Source organism: Palaemon carinicauda, chromosome 12, assembly GCF_036898095.1.
Source record: "Palaemon carinicauda isolate YSFRI2023 chromosome 12, ASM3689809v2, whole genome shotgun sequence".
Taxonomy (NCBI): Eukaryota; Metazoa; Arthropoda; class Malacostraca; order Decapoda; family Palaemonidae; genus Palaemon; species Palaemon carinicauda.
Window position 1 is genome coordinate 67,206,395 of NC_090736.1, and position 16,834 is coordinate 67,223,228.

At 43.3% G+C, this 16,834-nt stretch overlaps 1 protein-coding gene across 4 annotated transcripts in view; it reads left to right on the forward strand.

Moving 5' to 3' along the window:
* The window catches only part of LOC137651260 (eukaryotic translation initiation factor 2-alpha kinase 1-like), a 103,453-nt gene that overhangs the window by 43,845 nt on the left and 42,774 nt on the right, over positions 1 to 16,834 (forward strand). For all 4 annotated transcript variants that reach the window (XM_068384512.1, XM_068384510.1, XM_068384511.1 and 1 more), the window contains exons 5-6: positions 7,815 to 8,012; positions 9,245 to 9,457. In XM_068384512.1, the coding sequence (XP_068240613.1) occupies positions 7,815 to 8,012; positions 9,245 to 9,457 (411 nt within the window). The remainder of the gene's footprint in view (positions 1 to 7,814; positions 8,013 to 9,244; positions 9,458 to 16,834) is intronic.

Sequence of the window (16,834 nt, forward strand, 5' to 3'; positions counted from 1 at the left end):
CTGTCAATTGGAAGATCGATGTGGGGAATGTGCTGGGCTTTCGGAATTCGAATTTAATGAATTCCTCAAATATACTACTAGGTTAGAGAAGGAGAGAGTTAGGAGGAGTTCTTCTCGCTCTTTGGTTTATTCCTCTCCCCATGTCCCTCAACCTTTTCCTTCCCCTGTGGTGGTGACCCCCGAACCTGCTACGAGTGCTCAGCCTGATATGACGGATATGTTGCGTGCCATTCAGGCTCTGGGTGATAAGGTGGAATCGTTAGTTAGTGACCACAATCTTCTCTTGGCAGATGTCAAGGAACTTAAAGTGAAGAGTGCAGTGGGAAGTGTTAGTGCCAGTGCTGTGCATAGTGTCAGTGTCAGTGTTGCGCATGAGGATACTTCTGTGCGTGCCAGTCGTCCTCCCAGTCCGGGACCTCTTGCAAGCTCCCAAGCCCAGGGGAGAAGCAACGTCGAAGGACCAAAGGGTTTGGCAGGCCTTGATCGGCGCACAGTTGTATCCTCAGTGGTTGCGAGCGTATCTGATAGAGATCGTCACTTCCACTCCCAGACGAATGAGCCCTTAAATTCCTCGTCTGCGGAAGAGGTTTCCAGGAGGAAACGGTGGACCCAGGTCTCACGACCTCTCAAACGTAAGGTCCCTTCCGAGTTAGTCCAACGGCCCAGGTGTAGCCACTGGGCCAGTTCGGACTCGCCGCAGTCATCTGATGACTGCTCACCTCCCAAGAGAGGTAGAGTGGTGCCTCAACAGGCCTCTGCTCCAACCACTGTGGACCCCAAGTGGTCAATGCTGCAGACTATGCAGTCTCAGCTTGCGGCTTTGATGCAGGAGTATCAGGCAGAGAAGGTTAGCACCCCTCCTCCTGCGAGCGCTCCTCCACCTCTGCGCAGTCCTCCCTGCCAGACGCATGTTCTTGCGGCTCCTCCTGCTTTCATGCGTGAGCTGCCGCATCGGGAGTTGCCAGGTTCCAGCACTATGCGGCAACCTCCTCTACCCATGAGGCAGGAGCCTCATGCTATGCGGCAACCTCCTCAACCCTTGAGGCAGGAACCTCATGCTATGCGGCAACCTCCTCAACCCTTGAGGCAGGAGCCTCATGCTATGCAGCAACCTCCTCTACCCTTGAGGCAGGAGCCTCATGCTATGCAGCAACCTCCTCTACCCTTGAGGCAGGAGCCTCATGCTATGAGGCATCCTCCTCAACCCATGCAGCACGAGCCTCATACCATGCAGCAGCCACATTCTATGCAGCATGAGCCTCATCCCATGCAGCATGAGCCGCATGCCATGCAGCATGAGCCTCATGCCTTACAGCATTCGCTTCTGACCACTTCGCTTGCTCCTCAGACCATCGCAGAACCTCCCTCACACCAGCCCTCTGCCTTTGTCATTGCCAGCCCTCAGTCTATTCAGCAGAGGCATGATGATGGATCCGCAAGTACGCATGCACCCGTTCTGCAGGATTCAGCCATTCAGCCTGCCGCTCTGCCTTTACCTCTCGCTACTCAACTCTCAGGCGATGAGGTTTCTGAGGATGGAGCTGCTCATCTGGATGATCCTCCATCTGATGTGGAAGGACACAAGTCTTCGCCGCCTTCCTTAGACTTTCGCAAGGTCCTGGCTCTGTTCAGAGAGTTGTACCCTGAACACTTCGTGTCTGCAACCCCTCGTTCTCCTCCCTCCGAGTTTTCTCTGGGCATGCAGTCTACTACGCCTGCCTACACCAAGCTTGTCCTTGCCAGATCATCAAGGAGAGCTTTGAGGGTTATGGGGGATTGGTTGCAGTCCAAGCAGCAACTGGGAAGGACTTCTTTTGTGTTTCCTCCTCCTAAGCTGGCTTCTAAGTCGGGCGTCTGGTATGCCACGGGAAAGGAACCTGGCTTGGGGGTTCCTGCCTCTGCCCAGGCCGACTTCTCAAGTTTGGTTGACTTTCCCCGCAGGTCGGCTATGAGACGCTCGAAGGTCTGCTGGTCCTTTTCAGATCTGGACCACTTGATGAAGGGAGTCTTTCGCGCCTTCGAAATTTTTAACTTCCTCGATTGGTGTCTGGGAGCCTTAAGCAGGAAGACTGCTCCTTCTGACAAAGACGCGGCCATGCTGATCATGTCCAGTATGGACAAAGCAATTCGCGATGGTTCTGGCGAACTTGCGGCTATTTTTGTCTCAGGAGTCCTCAAGAAAAGGGAACATCTATGCTCCTACTTATCGGCTGGTATCACCCCTTGCCAGAGGTCAGAGTTGTTGTTTGCTCCTCTCTCCAAGTGCCTGTTTCCGGAGGAGTTAATCAAGGGGATGGCTGCGGCTCTTATCCAGAAAGATACACATGACCTCATGGCTTCTTCAGCACGTAAGGCTAAAACCTTACCTTCCGTGCCTAGATCTTACCGCACCCCTGTTGCTGATACACCTGCTACTAGGTTCATTCCGCCCTTTCGTGGCAGAGCCTCCAGTAGAGGAAGTACCCGTGCAGACAGTCACCGGGGCAAGTCCAAGAAGGGTGCCAAGTCCACGAAAAGCAAGCTTTGACTTCCTTCCTCTCCAGACAGCTGTAGGAGCCAGACTCAAGACCTTCTGGCAAGCCTGGGAGAGCAGAGGTGCAGACGCTCAGTCTGTCAAGTGGCTAAGGGAGGGATACAGAATTCCGTTCTGCCGCAATCCCCCTCTGACCACATCTCCCATCAACCTCTCTCCCAACTACAAGGAGAAGGACAAGAGGCTAGCGTTACAACAAGAGGTGTCGCTCCTGCTACAGAAGGAGGCAGTGGTGATAGTTCGGGACCATCAATCCCCGGGCTTTTACAACCGTCTCTTCCTGGTGGCCAAGAAGACAGGAGGTTGGAGACCGGTGCTGGACGTCAGTGCGCTCAATGCTTATGTCACCAAGCAGACGTTCACAATGGAGACGACGAAGTCGGTCCTAGCAGCGGTCAGGCAGGAGGACTGGATGGTCTCGTTAGATCTGAAAGACGCCTACTTTCACGTTCCCATCCATCCAGACTCCCAACCTTTTCTGAGATTCGTCTTTGGAGAGGTTGTGTACCAGTTCCAAGCCCTGTGCTTTGGCCTGAGCACGGCACCTCTTGTGTTTACGCGACTGATGAGGAATATTGCGAAATTCCTTCACTTGGCAGACATCAGAGCCTCCCTTTATTTAGACGACTGGCTTTTAAGAGCTCCCACAAGTCGTCGCTGTCTGGAGAGTCTCAGATGGACTATGGATCTGACCAAGGAACTGGGCCTCCTGGTCAATTTAGAGAAGTCCCAGCTCGTTCCTTCCCAGACCATCGTTTACCTGGGTATGGAGATTCAGAGTCGAGCTTTTCGGGCTTTTCCGTCGGCCCCAAGAATCAACCAAGCCCTGGAGTGCATCCTGAGCATGCTGAGGAGGAACCGATGCTCGGTGAGGCAGTGGATGAGTCTAACAGGGACTCTTTCATCGCTAGCCCTGTTCATCGAGTTAGGGAGACTCCACCTCCGCCCCCTTCAGTACCATCTGGCAGCTCACTGGAACAAGGATATGACGCTCGAGACGGTCTCAATTCCTGTTTCCAAAGAGATGAGGGCTACTCTAATGTGGTGGAAGAACAGCATTCTTCTCAAGGAAGGTCTTTCGTTAGCTGTTCAGACCCCCAACCATCATCTCTTCTCGGACGCATCAGACTCGGGCTGGGGCGCGACATTGGACGGACAGGAATGCTCGGGGATATGGAATCAGGAACAGAAAACGCTTCATATCAATTGCAAGGAGTTGTTGGCGGTTCATCTGGCCTTAATGAACTTCAAGTCCCTCCAGCTAAACAAGGTGGTGGAGGTGAACTCCGACAACACCACAGCCTTGGCGTACATCTCCAAGCAGGGAGGGACTCATTCGAGGAAGCTGTTCGAGATCGCAAGGGACCTCCTCATTTGGTCAAAAAGTCGAAAGCTCACGCTGGTAACGAGGTTCATTCAGGGCGATATGAATGTCATGGCAGATCGCCTCAGCCGGAAGGGTCAAGTCATCCCCACAGAGTGGACCCTTCACAAGAACGTTTGCAACAGACTTTGGGCCCTGTGGGGTCAGCCAACTATAGATCTGTTCGCTACCTCGATGACCAAGAGGCTCCCATTGTACTGTTCCCCGATTCCAGACCCGGCAGCAGTTCACGTGGATGCCTTTCTGCTGGATTGGTCCCATCTCGACCTGTATGCATTCCCGCCGTTCAAGATCATCAACAGGGTTCTTCAGAAGTTCGTCTCTCACAAAGGGACACGGCTGACGTTGGTTGCTCCCCTCTGGCCCGCAAGAGAATGGTTCACAGAGGTACTGCAATGGCTGGTCGACGTTCCCAGGACTCTCCCTCTAAGAGTGGACCTTCTGCGTCAACCTCACGTAAAGAAGGTACACCCAAGCCTCCACGCTCTTCGTCTGACTGCCTTCAGACTATCGAAAGACTCTCAAGAGCTAGAGGCTTTTCGAAGGAGGCAGCCAGAGCGATTGCCAGAGCAAGGAGGATATCCACTCGCAGAGTCTATCAATCTAAGTGGGAAGTCTTCCGAAGCTGGTGCAGGGCCAATGCAGTTTCCTCTACCAGTACCACTGTAACCCAAATTGCTGACTTCCTGTTACATCTAAGGAATGTTAGATCCCTATCAGCTCCTACGATCAAGGGTTACAAAAGTATGTTGGCAGCGGTTTTCCGCCACAGAGGCTTGGATCTTTCCTCCAACAAAGATCTGCAGGACATCCTTAGGTCTTTTGAGACCTCTAAGGAACGTCGGTTGTCCACTCCAGGCTGGAATCTAGACGTGGTCCTAAGGTTCCTTATGTCATCAAGATTTGAACCTCTCCAGTCAGCCTCTTTCAAGGACCTCACTTTAAAAACTCTTTTCCTCGTTTGCCTTGCAACAGCCAAAAGAGTAAGTGAGATTCACGCCTTCAGCAGGAACATAGGTTTCACATCTGAAACGGCTACATGTTCCTTGCAGCTCGGTTTTTTGGCTAAAAACGAGCTTCCTTCACGTCCTTGGCCTAAATCGTTCGAAATACCTAGCCTATCCAACATGGTGGGTAACGAGCGGGAGAGAGTACTTTGCCCTGTCAGAGCTCTTAGGTACTATCTCAAAAGGTCAAAACCCTTGCGAGGACAATCGGAGGCCTTATGGTGTGCTATTAAGAAACCTTCACTACCAATGTCTAAGAACGCAGTTTCTTACTACATAAGGCTTCTGATTAGAGAAGCTCATTCTCATATGAAGGAAGAAGACCTTGCTTTGCTGAAGGTAAGGACACATGAAGTGAGAGCTGTGGCTACTTCAGTGGCCTTCAAACAGAACCGTTCTCTGCAGAGTGTTATGGATGCAACCTATTGGAGAAGCAAGTCAGTGTTTGCATCATTCTATCTCAAAGATGTCCAGTCTCTTTACGAGAACTGCTACACCCTGGGACCATTCGTAGCAGCGAGTGCAGTAGTAGGTGAGGGCTCAGCCACTACATTCCCATAATCCCATAACCTTTTTAACCTTTCTCTTGAATACTTTTATTGTTGTTTTTGGGTTGTACGGTCGGCTAAGAAGCCTTCCGCATCCTAGTTGATTTGGCGGGTGGTCAATTCTTTCTTGAGAAGCGCCTAGGTTAGAGGTTGTGATGAGGTCCTTTAGTATGGGTTGCAGCCCTTTATACTTCAGCACCTAAGAGTCGTTCAGCATCCTAAGAGGACCGCTGCGCTCAGTAAGGAAGACGTACTTATTAAAGGCAGAGTAATGGTTCAAGTCGACTTCCTTACCAGGTACTTATCTATTTTATTTGTTATTTTGAATAACTAATAAAAATGAAATACGGGATACTTAGCTTCTTTGTTAACATGTATACTGGTTTTCACCCACCTCCCTGGGTGTGAATCAGCTACATGATCATCGGGTAAGATTAATATTGAAAAATGTTATTTTCATTAGTAAAATAAATTTTTGAATATACTTACCCGATGATCATGATTTAATTGACCCACCCTTCCTCCCCATAGAGAACCAGTGGACCGAGGAGAAAATTGAGGTGGTGTTGACAAGAAGTACTGGAGTACCTGACCACAGATGGCGCTGGTGAGTACACCCCTACCTGTATAGCGATCGCTGGCGTATCCCGTCCGTAGATTTCTGTCGGGCAACGGAGTTGACAGCTACATGATCATCGGGTAAGTATATTCAAAAATTTATTTTACTAATGAAAATAACATTTTTAAAATTTAATTTTTGTCCTTCAGACTGGCTTCATAGCGACTATTCCTGTAGTATGGAACTTCAAAGTCTAAGCTGGCAATAAATATAATTCAATCTTTGCAGTCCACTCGTTTTTTGGTTTTCAAAGCATTGATAATCGACTCATGTTTTGGTTTTTAAAGCATCAATTGATTTGTAATTAGCTTTACTTTTGTCATTACCTTTCCTCACCAATTCTGGGTATACAGCAAAGGCCTCTTGTTTCATTCTGTTACAAACATATGATGGCTGTTAAATTTAATTGATGTTTAACATACATGTAGCACTTCTCATTGTTTAAAAGGAAAAGGAAGTTGGTATAGATCGTGCAATTACTTTTTGTGAAGGTCTAGAAGTTCTCGGTTTTACTCTTTCCAAAACAAGGTTTTTGGTAATGGTTTAGTATAATGATATGTGTTTATATAGTGGGAAAAACAGAAGACCCTATTCACTTACAGATCCTGATACCTTCTTAGCCAAAATGGTTGGTAATCTGAATAAAGACAGATGCAATGAATTTTAAATAATAGAGATTTATCCTTTATAAATTGATTCTTAACAAAAACAAGCTTAGAAAATCCTTATTAAAATATTATTCCTGAAGGCTACTTCCAACTCTCATCCACATACAATATATTGCTCTGGTTCTTTAGATTGTATGGACTATCGAGAAATGCTTCAGGGGGCCCATTTGCAGTGCCCATATGAAAATTGTAAAATGTAAATCATTACATATACAAAATTCAAATTCCAACCAAAGAGTACTGTGTCATAAGATTTTCTATTTTTAATCATAAAACATTTACAAACCCAAGTTGATATATGTAATTAAGACTACAAGGGGTTCTTATTTTAGGAAATTCATTTCCACACCTGTTATTTTTTCATTTTCTCATAGAACACATCCATTAGCTTTGAATGAACTCGACTTCACAATTCCACATCTTCAAAGTAGATTATATTCTTCCTATAAACAGAAAGGGGAAAGTAAGAATAAAAGGAAAATGAGAGTTGGTGCACTATTTACTTTGTTAAAAAGAGAGAAAATGGTTAAATGAAGGAAAATTTTTTGTACCTGGCAATAGTGACGTCATGCACACTCTTATGACATCAAAATGCTTATCATTGATAATCCTGTAGTTTAGCCACCCAACCTTGACTCGATATCTTTAGATATCAACATCTCTGGCTAGAGATTGACCAGCAGAATTCTGTTGTGGGTTGATTGGGGTCCTGCCGCTGGTAAAGGTCTGTCATGATAGTTTGAAAAGGCTGTCTCTACTGTGTAGGGTCCTTGCAATTTTTAGTATCTTTAAAATGACCAAATTCTGAAAAGTGTTGGTTGCATAAGCCATTGATGGTTCATAGATTTAAATATTTAGATATAGACTATATAAGTTTATTTAAAGAAATTTGTTCCACAGTCAAATGAAGAAGTGTGGATACTAGGCCTGTATCAGGATCAAATTGGTTCTTTGATATATTGAATTGTCAGATATTTGTATGTTCTGTGATAATGATAATTACCAATATGATTTTAATTATTCGCCCAATTCTTTAATGTTTGGTATATTTGCAGGATGGTATGCCCTTCATCTGGAAGTCCACTCACCCAGTTGGCAATGACTGATGCGTATGAACATCATATTTTAGACGATCGATATTCTCGTGAATTTACCGAGATTTCATTGCTTGGAGTGGGTGGATTTGGATCGGTTGTCAAAGCTAAAAGTCGTCTTGATGGACACGCTTATGCTGTCAAAATTATAATGATGAAGTAAGTTGGGTGTCCTCTTCTCTTCTTTATTTACATGTTGCTGTGTGGTCAGAGAAATGCAGTCTCCATTAGTCCTATCGTTAAGAAAGGTTTTCCTGAGGTGATCGTTTCACTTATGCTATTTTAGGTCTTGTAAGGGAAAGGTGTAAATAAGCCACATATGTCTGACTTTTTATTGGAGAAACTGTTGTTTTTTGGGGTGGGGCGGTAATTAAGATTATTTTATTTCAAAATTTAGTCGTAATATGGTTAGGGCACATATTAAATTATTAGTTTTATATACAGTCAGACTCAAAAGTATTTGGACACTCGGTGATCATTACTCTTATAGTAAAGGGAGTGTGTTATGCACACTGGCAAAAGTGTCTCAGGAGACTTGAGAATTTTACTATGTGTATGAAATAATAATACATGCAGTTATTCACAACAGCAAGACAGAAACATTGTCAAAGAAATAATACTTGAAGCATCTTTTAGTTTGGTTGAAAAGATGGAAATTACTTTGAAAGAAAGAGGCAGGGAACTAAATTGTTGGTTATTTTATAATAATCTGATAGTTGAAGCAGTTCATGAATTTCTATAGAAGAGTAAGTCCCTTTAAATATGACTAAGCTTAGAAATGCAATAACAACATTTACTGACTATAGTATCAGTAAATACTTCATTAATTGAATTGGGAAGCCCAAGTACTTTAAGATAGCCCACGTGAGAGGGTTAAATAATTTTTTTTCAAGAAAACAAAATCCAAATATCAGAATTTTTACAAGATGAAGTAACAACATTATGGTACAAAAGATTATTGATTATATTTTAACCTCTTACACCCAAAGCTTATACAGGGTCATTATGAATGTTGTTTCAAAATGCTCTCGGTAAACTTACAAGGATCAAGTTGTCATTTTTGTTGTCTATTTCTTGGTGTGTGTGTGTGGAGATTTTTTCTTTGCTGTTTTGTCGTTTTAGTGTATTTATGGATCAGTGCGTTAAGGAAGGAGACATTTGGTAATTGTATTAAGACCTGAAGGAATATTGAAGAATAAACCTATTTCAAGAGTATACCCTAGTTGCTTCTAAGGGTATGTTCATATAGGTTTAATGGTTACTGTATTATTTGAGGAATGCATTATGCATAAAAATGATAGTTTTATATTTTAATGGTGTTAGTAGTTATAAGTTCCTGTAATCTCATATAAAGTTGTATCGTTAATGTTTGATTTTTTTTCCAAATATAGCAAGAAGAATAACGAGACAAGCCAGAAAATTCTTCGTGAGGTGCAAGCCTTAGCACAATTAGATCATCCCAACATTGTCAGGTATCATAGTTCCTGGCTACAACTGTATTCAGTTCCTTGTCAACAAGGATCATTTAACCACAAGAGGCAAAATGCTAGAAAGTCACGCGGGCATAGAAGGGAGAAGGAAGTCAAGATCCAAGAGTTATCGAGGTAGGAGAATTTAGTTCTTATGTTCCTTACAAGTCGACAAATTTATCATGTGGATAGAGTATTTAAAGTGTGTTAAGATGATGGGTTTTAAGTGGAACTTGAAGCAAGTTTGGGAATATTAGTTTTGAGCATTTATACAAAGTGTAAACAGTTGCTTTAGGTGTTATATGTCAAGTATCACTTATTTGTTAACTCAGTGTTTCTAAAACAAGAAGAGGGGCTACGTTGTTAATTTTTACTGCAGTATCAAGGGTAAACATTTTTTTTTTCAAGTGTTGTGTTGTAAAGTCTTCATATAAGGCTGGTTTATTAGTAGGGTATCTTTGTCCTTTTCTTTGATCTACATTTTCAAAACGATCGTTATTGGCCTTCTATGTTTATAGTCATGCTCATAATGCTGTTGTCATTATTCTTTCATCCTCTAATGTAGCTTATTATTTTTTTTTTTTTTCATTCTCATAACCCTGCTAATATCAGATTCAGACTTTTACAAACTTGCTAATATTTTCCAATATTTTTTATGATATACAGTTTGGCCTTCAAACAAGCTTGTTGCTTTTGTACATACATACATACATATACCAAGGCACTTCCCCCAATTTTGGGGGGTAGCCGACATCAAACAAATGGAACAGAAAAGGGGACCGGATTTTGTAGATGATATCTTTTTTTTTTTTTATGCATCTTATCCAATGAGTGTAAACCTTTGTTTGTTGAATCTACTATAACTCGATGTTTGTGATCAAATCATGGCAAATGAATTAAAACCCTATGGAAATTCAAAGTACATCTATGGTAGGTCTAGGACACTGAATCTTCCCCACCTAGATCTTTTCCTTGAAAGACTACTGCTATATAGTTATTGGGTCCTTTGACTGGCCATATAGTACTAAATTAGATCCCTCTCTGGTTACGATTCATTTTTCCTTTGCCTACACAATAAAATGAATAGACTGGCCTATTCTTTACACATTCTCCTCTTTTTCATACACCTGACAACACTAAGATAACTAAAAAATTCTTCTTTACTCAAGGGTTTAACTACTGCACTGTAATTGTTCAGAGGGTATTTTCCACTTGGTAAGGGTAGAAGAGACTTGTACTATGATAAGCATCTCTTCTAGGAGGACACTCCAAAGTCAAACCATTATTCCCTAGTCTTGGTTAGTGCCATAGCCTCTTTACCATGGTCTTCCACAGTCATGGGTTAGAGTTTCTTTGCTTGAGGGTATAATCAGGCACAATATTATACAGTGATGCCTCAGGATACGAAAGTAATCCGTTCAGGATGCGATTCCGTACCCTGATATTTTTGTATCTTGAGTCGCGTTTTACATGTAAATAGCCTAATCCGTTCCAAGCCTTACAAAAAGTCACCTTTTCTTTCATAAACATGCTAAACTGTAGTAATAAACATGCAATGCAGCCATTTCTATCATTCAATAATTAACCCAACCGTTAAAAACAGCCTAATCCATTCCAGAAACCACTATGAGATTATTCAATAATGTAGTTATAGCCAAGTTATCCCCCCCAAGCCCAAAGAAAACGGTCCGTTTTCTTTACTACTGTATAAAAGTTACGGTACTGTATGTAAAGCATTTAGATCAGTGAAGGTGTATTGTTACCTGTACGTACACCTAAATTAAGGATTGATACCTGTACACTCTGAAAAAAAGGTTACAGTTAATTAGTGTAACAAAAAAGTTGAAACTTACCTTTTGACTGAGACGATGTCCGATAGCGAAGTCGCGGCAGAGGAGGATGGCATAAGGCAGAAAACGTAACAAGTGACAGACTACGTACAGTAATTTACACACTTAACACATTAACACTTAAACTTTACGAAATAAATAAATGGCAGAAATAATTAACACTTAACATTACGTTTGGAAAACTACAAAATGAAAGAAAAAATTACTTTAACACTTAACGGTAACATAAAACTTGAAATTGAATTTTTTTTTTGCTTTTTTATAACTTTACGTTTTTCATATTTTCTAAATCTCTTCTACTTCTTCATCACTTTCTTTTTTCTGTTTCTTTTCTTTACTTTCATCTCCTACTTCTTCATCACTTTCTTTTTTCTGTTTCTTTTCTTTACTTTCACCTTCTACTTCTTCATCACTTTCTTTTTTCTGTTTCTTTTCTTTACTTTCACCTTCTAATTCTTCATCCCTTCCTCTTTTCTGTTTCTTTTCTTCACTTTCACCTTCGTCTTGGCCTACTAATACTGCTGGCCTCTTTAATAAGAAACTATCCATTGAAGCTTGTTTCTGCCTACTTTTCAACACATTTCTAAAATGCGTTAGGCAAACGTCATTGCAGTGTTGAAGCGCACGGTTGGTATAAACTTTTTCTGGATGTTCCTTTTCGACGTAGTCTGCCATTTTATGGAAACATGCAAGAATTTCCTTGATGTCTGCTGTTTTCAAAGGTGTAACATCCTCCTCATCACCGCTAGAGAACTGCTCTTGAACATCACTCACTTGCATCGTCTCCAACTCCTTCAGGTCGTCCGTCGTCAACTCCTCGTGGTGCTCCTCAATAAGTTCATCTATATCCTCCGCGCTAACTTCCAGCCCCATGGACGTACCAAGATGTACGATGTCAGCCACCTCAGACTGCTGAATTGGTTCAGGATCGTCAACGATCTCGGCTTCGCCTCCAGGCTTCCCGAACCCCTCGAAGTCTTGTGCAGAGACAGCATCAGGCCACAGCTTCCTCCAAGATGAGTTTAGGGTACGCCTCGAAACTTCCTGCCAAGCGAGATCGATGAGTTTGAGGCATATCACGATGTTAAAGTGATCTTTCCAAAATTCACGCAGAGTGAGGTTTGTACTCTCTGTGACTTGGAAACATCTCTTGAAGAGATGCTTCGTGTACAATTTTTTAAAATTTGAAATAAGTTGCTGGTCCATGGGCTGGAGGAGAGGGGTGGTGTTAGGCGGTAGATATAGGACCTTTATGAAGGAATACTCGGCCAGAAGATATTCCTCGAGGCCAGGAGGATGAGCTGGAGCATTGTCCAACACCAGCAGACATTTCATAGGGAGGCGGTTTTCTTCCAAATATTTTCGGACAGTCGGACCGAAGCAGACATTCACCCAATCAATGAACAGTTGCCTCGTTACCCAGGCTTTTGCATTCGCCTTCCACATCACGGGAAGGTTCTCCTTGATGACTTTGTGGGCTTTGAAGGCTCGGGGATTTTCTGAATGGTACACCAGCAGGGGCTTTATCTTGCAGTCCCCACTGGCGTTTGCACAAAAAGCAAGGGTAAGCCTGTCCTTCATGTCCGGGTAGCCTCTTCTCCTCCGCCGTGATGAACGTCCGACGAGGTGTTTTCTTCCAGAAAAGCCCAGTTTCGTTGCAATTGAAAACTTGCTGCGAACTGTAGCCTTCCTGCAGAGCAACTCTTCAAACGTTTTAACAAAGGCTTCGGCGGCCTTCGTGTCCGAGCTGGCTGCCTCCCCATGCCGTACCACTGAATGGATGCCAGTCCTTTTCTTGAACTTCTCGAACCACCAACGAGAAGCCTTGAACTCTGGGGGTTCCTGCTGGGATGTTCCTTCTCCTGCCCCTTCTTCGGCCTGAGCACGCACGAGATCACCGAAAATGGCGGAGGCCTTCTGACAAATTGTAGTCTCAGTGATGGTGTATCCTGAGATCTCTTTGTCCTTGATCCACACAAGAAGCAGCCTCTCCATCTCGTCTTGCACGTGGGTTCTCTTGTTGGAGAAAATAGTGACGCCCTTAGAAGGTGTCGCTGCTTTTATGGCCACCTTCTGCTTCAGGATGGTGCCTATCGTTAGATGGATTCCGGCCATACTCCTTGGCGATCGCACTTAAACGTATGCCAGACTCGTACTTTTTAACGATTTCAAGTTTCGTCTCCATCGAGAGCATCTTCTTCTTTCCTTCGGCAACATTCTTGGGACCCATGGCTACAGTAATACGTAATATAATACACTACATACGTTATATACAGTCTATGTATAGAAAACACTAATACAGTACAGTGCACAGTAACGAATGTTTATTAACGATAATACGTGGCGTACGAATGTACTGTATATTAACACTAAGTCAAACAAGCGAAAGCACACAATGTCTGTTAACGATACCGCGGTCGGAACGAAAAGAGAGAGAGAGAGATGAACGCCCGTGCATAGGCAAGCTGGGATAGTTGCCGACCAATAGGAAAGCAGGATCTTATAGCGTCAGCTAGCGTCTGAGTAGGGAGATAACCAATGGGTGAGCGGGAGGCTGTGAGTGAGTCTACCCAAGTTCAAAGTCTCGGTGGCGCGCGCTTTTTGAAATTACTCTCGGCGAAGAGTTGGGATCTCGTAAGGTTTTCGTATCCTGAAATTTTATTCGTATCCTGGGGCATAAAAATCTTCGAATCACTTTTCGCATCCTGAATTTTTCGTAAGCAGAAACTTTCGTATCCAGAGGTATCACTGTATTTGTTTTCTTATTTCCTTCTTCATTGGGCTATTTTCTCTTGTGGAGCCCTTGGGCTTATAGCATCCTGCTTTTCCAGCTATGTTTGTAGCTTGACATTAATGATGATAATATTTCTTTACCTACATGCAGCTCATTCAAGATTCTAGGTGACATTATTGATTACAAATCATCATCTCCTCTTACGCCTGTTGGTGCAAAGGGCCTTGGTTAGATTAACTACATTAATTAGCCACCATACAAACCAGTGCACACTCGGAAGCTGGAAATTTACTGGTCCAGAGCAGTAGTTAACCCCTTGAGTGAAGAATAATTTGTTGATTATCTTAGTGTTGTTGGGTGTATGAGGAAAGAGGAGAATGTGTATGTAAAGAATAGGTAATTTACTCCTACTGGTTACAAACTTCCAAGTCATTTATATGGTTTTACTATCAATCATGTTTTCTACGACCAACCAATAAAAGATTTGGTTTGATTGCATCATGCTTCATTGCTGGCAACCATAGGGCATGTGCATAGAGCAAGAGGATTCATGCTCACAACTTGACACAACACTGGTGAAGAGGTTGTTTTATTATAATTATTATTGTCATCATTACTATTATTACAAGCTAAGCTACAAAAGAGTATAGCACATGGTTGTACAGTAATCCCTCACCTATCGCGGTTAATGGGGACCAGAACCGACCACGATAGGTGAAAAACCGCGAAGTAGATTCCCTCCCTATTTTTGGAATATGTATATTTTTTTGTCTACATGTACATGGATATATAATAACAATATTTGTATATTAACCCTATAAATGCATATGTTATCCTTAAAACATTAAAGAATCATGTAAATAAATATTGATAATATAAATTATATACTGTACATATCAAGTACCGTACTGTATAAATACTGTAATATGAATACAGTATTTAATACATTATGTATACTGTACGTACATTTACATTTATACATAAATAATATAAATAGAGTGTAAGTGTACATGTACATACAAATGAAGATATAAATAGTGTACGTTTATATACTGTAGATATGATTTAGAACTTTTATTCTTATAACAAAATACGTAACTCATCTCTAACAATGACGATGATCTTGATAAATAATGATGATCTTGATAAATGACGATGAAACACCTGTGCAGTATGATGGAGGTGAAGAAGATGAAGATGATTTATTGCACAGGTTAATGAGAGCTTTACTGCTCGTCAGGTGACGCCTCATCATCAGTTGATAGAGGCGGTGGATCGTCAATGACAGCATCCGATAGAGCTGGAGAAACTGTAGGAGGCGGCGTAGTGGCTCGTGGAAAGCCGGAGAGGCAGCAGGAGGAATATCTGATGCTTCTGTAGAGGGTTTTTGGCGCACTAGGAACATCGTGATGGGAAGTTGTTGATGTTGTTTTTTCATCTGAGCGAGGATGCTCTTTTACAACGCCATTACACCGTCAATACAGTTACTAAATTCGATGGCTCTGACCATATTATCATTGATTTCCTGCGCCCCTTGTTTCAGAACCCATGCCATGTTGCAGAGTTCTTGCAGGTTGTCCAAGGTAAGACCACGTTCTTCAGCTTCGTCGTCGTCGCTGACATCGGCTGCCTCTTCTTCCTCACTCGCTGATTTTATCATTTCGACAAGGTCCTCGTCGGTTATGGGCTCTGAGTGGGACTCGATCAGTGGGTTGACGTCATCTGTCGTCACGTCAGAGAAACCTTCGTTGGCTACTAACTGTGCCAGTCTCACAGCCTTATCTACGGCGGAGTGATGAACTACGTCTGGCGTAAATCCCTCATGTTCATGAACAATGTCTGGCCACAATTTTCTCCAACTTGCATTCAATGTTTGCTGTTTCATCTCATTAAGAGCTTTCTGAATGTTGGCCAGGCACGTTGCAATGTTGTATTCCCGCCAATATCTCTTGAGGCTGAAGTCCTCGTCATCTTCATCGATGGAGGAGATGAGGCCCTCCATCGTGGACCTCAGGTAGAGGGCCTTCAAGGCCCAAATGACCCCCTGATCCATTGGTTGTATGAGGGAAGTGGTGTTGGGGGGGCAGGAACTCCACTTGGACCCCTTCATAATGCAGATCCGTTGCATGTCCGCCTGCACAGTCCATCAAGAGGAGGACCTTAAAGGGCAGCGCAATCTCCGCGAGGTACAGCTTCACCTGTGGGATAAAGCAGTTCATGAACCAGTTGAGTGTGAGGGCTTCAGTTATCCATGCCTTTTTATTACTCATCCAGTAGATGGGCAGCAAGGCTTTGTTTTGGTTTTCAAAGCCCGAGGATTCATGGACTTGTAAATTAAGCCGGGCTTGAGCATGAAGCCCGCAGCACTCCCGCACATGAGGAGAGTGACGCGATCTTTTTGGTCCTTGAACCCTGGCTTCTTTACTTCGTCCTTGTAAAGAAACGTCCGGGACGGCATCCTCTTCCAGAAGAGTCCAGTCTCATCCATATTGAACACCTGCTCTGGGAGATAGCCACCTTCTTTAATTAATTTCGGGAACTCTTCCTCAACGTAATGAAGAGCTGCCTCTTGGTCTGCCGAGGCGGCCTCCCCTTACAAGGGAACACTGCGAAGGCCAAACCTCCTCTTGAATTTCTCGAACCAGCCCTTGCTGGCAACAAAACCACGTTTTTCTCGTGGGGCAGGATCATCATCTTCGTCGTCATCATCACCTTCATTGTCTTCGTTAGATTTTCCTTCAGGAACTACGCTATCATACAGTGTTTTGGCTTTAGTTCGAATCATGTTGGTATTGAGACTATCCTTCTTTTCCCGACAGTCTGATATCCACATTGATAATGCATTCTCCATTTGCACAATCGTCTTATTTCAAGGAGTCACAACAAGCTTAGTGTCCTTGGAGAACGTTATTGAGGCAGTTTTACGTA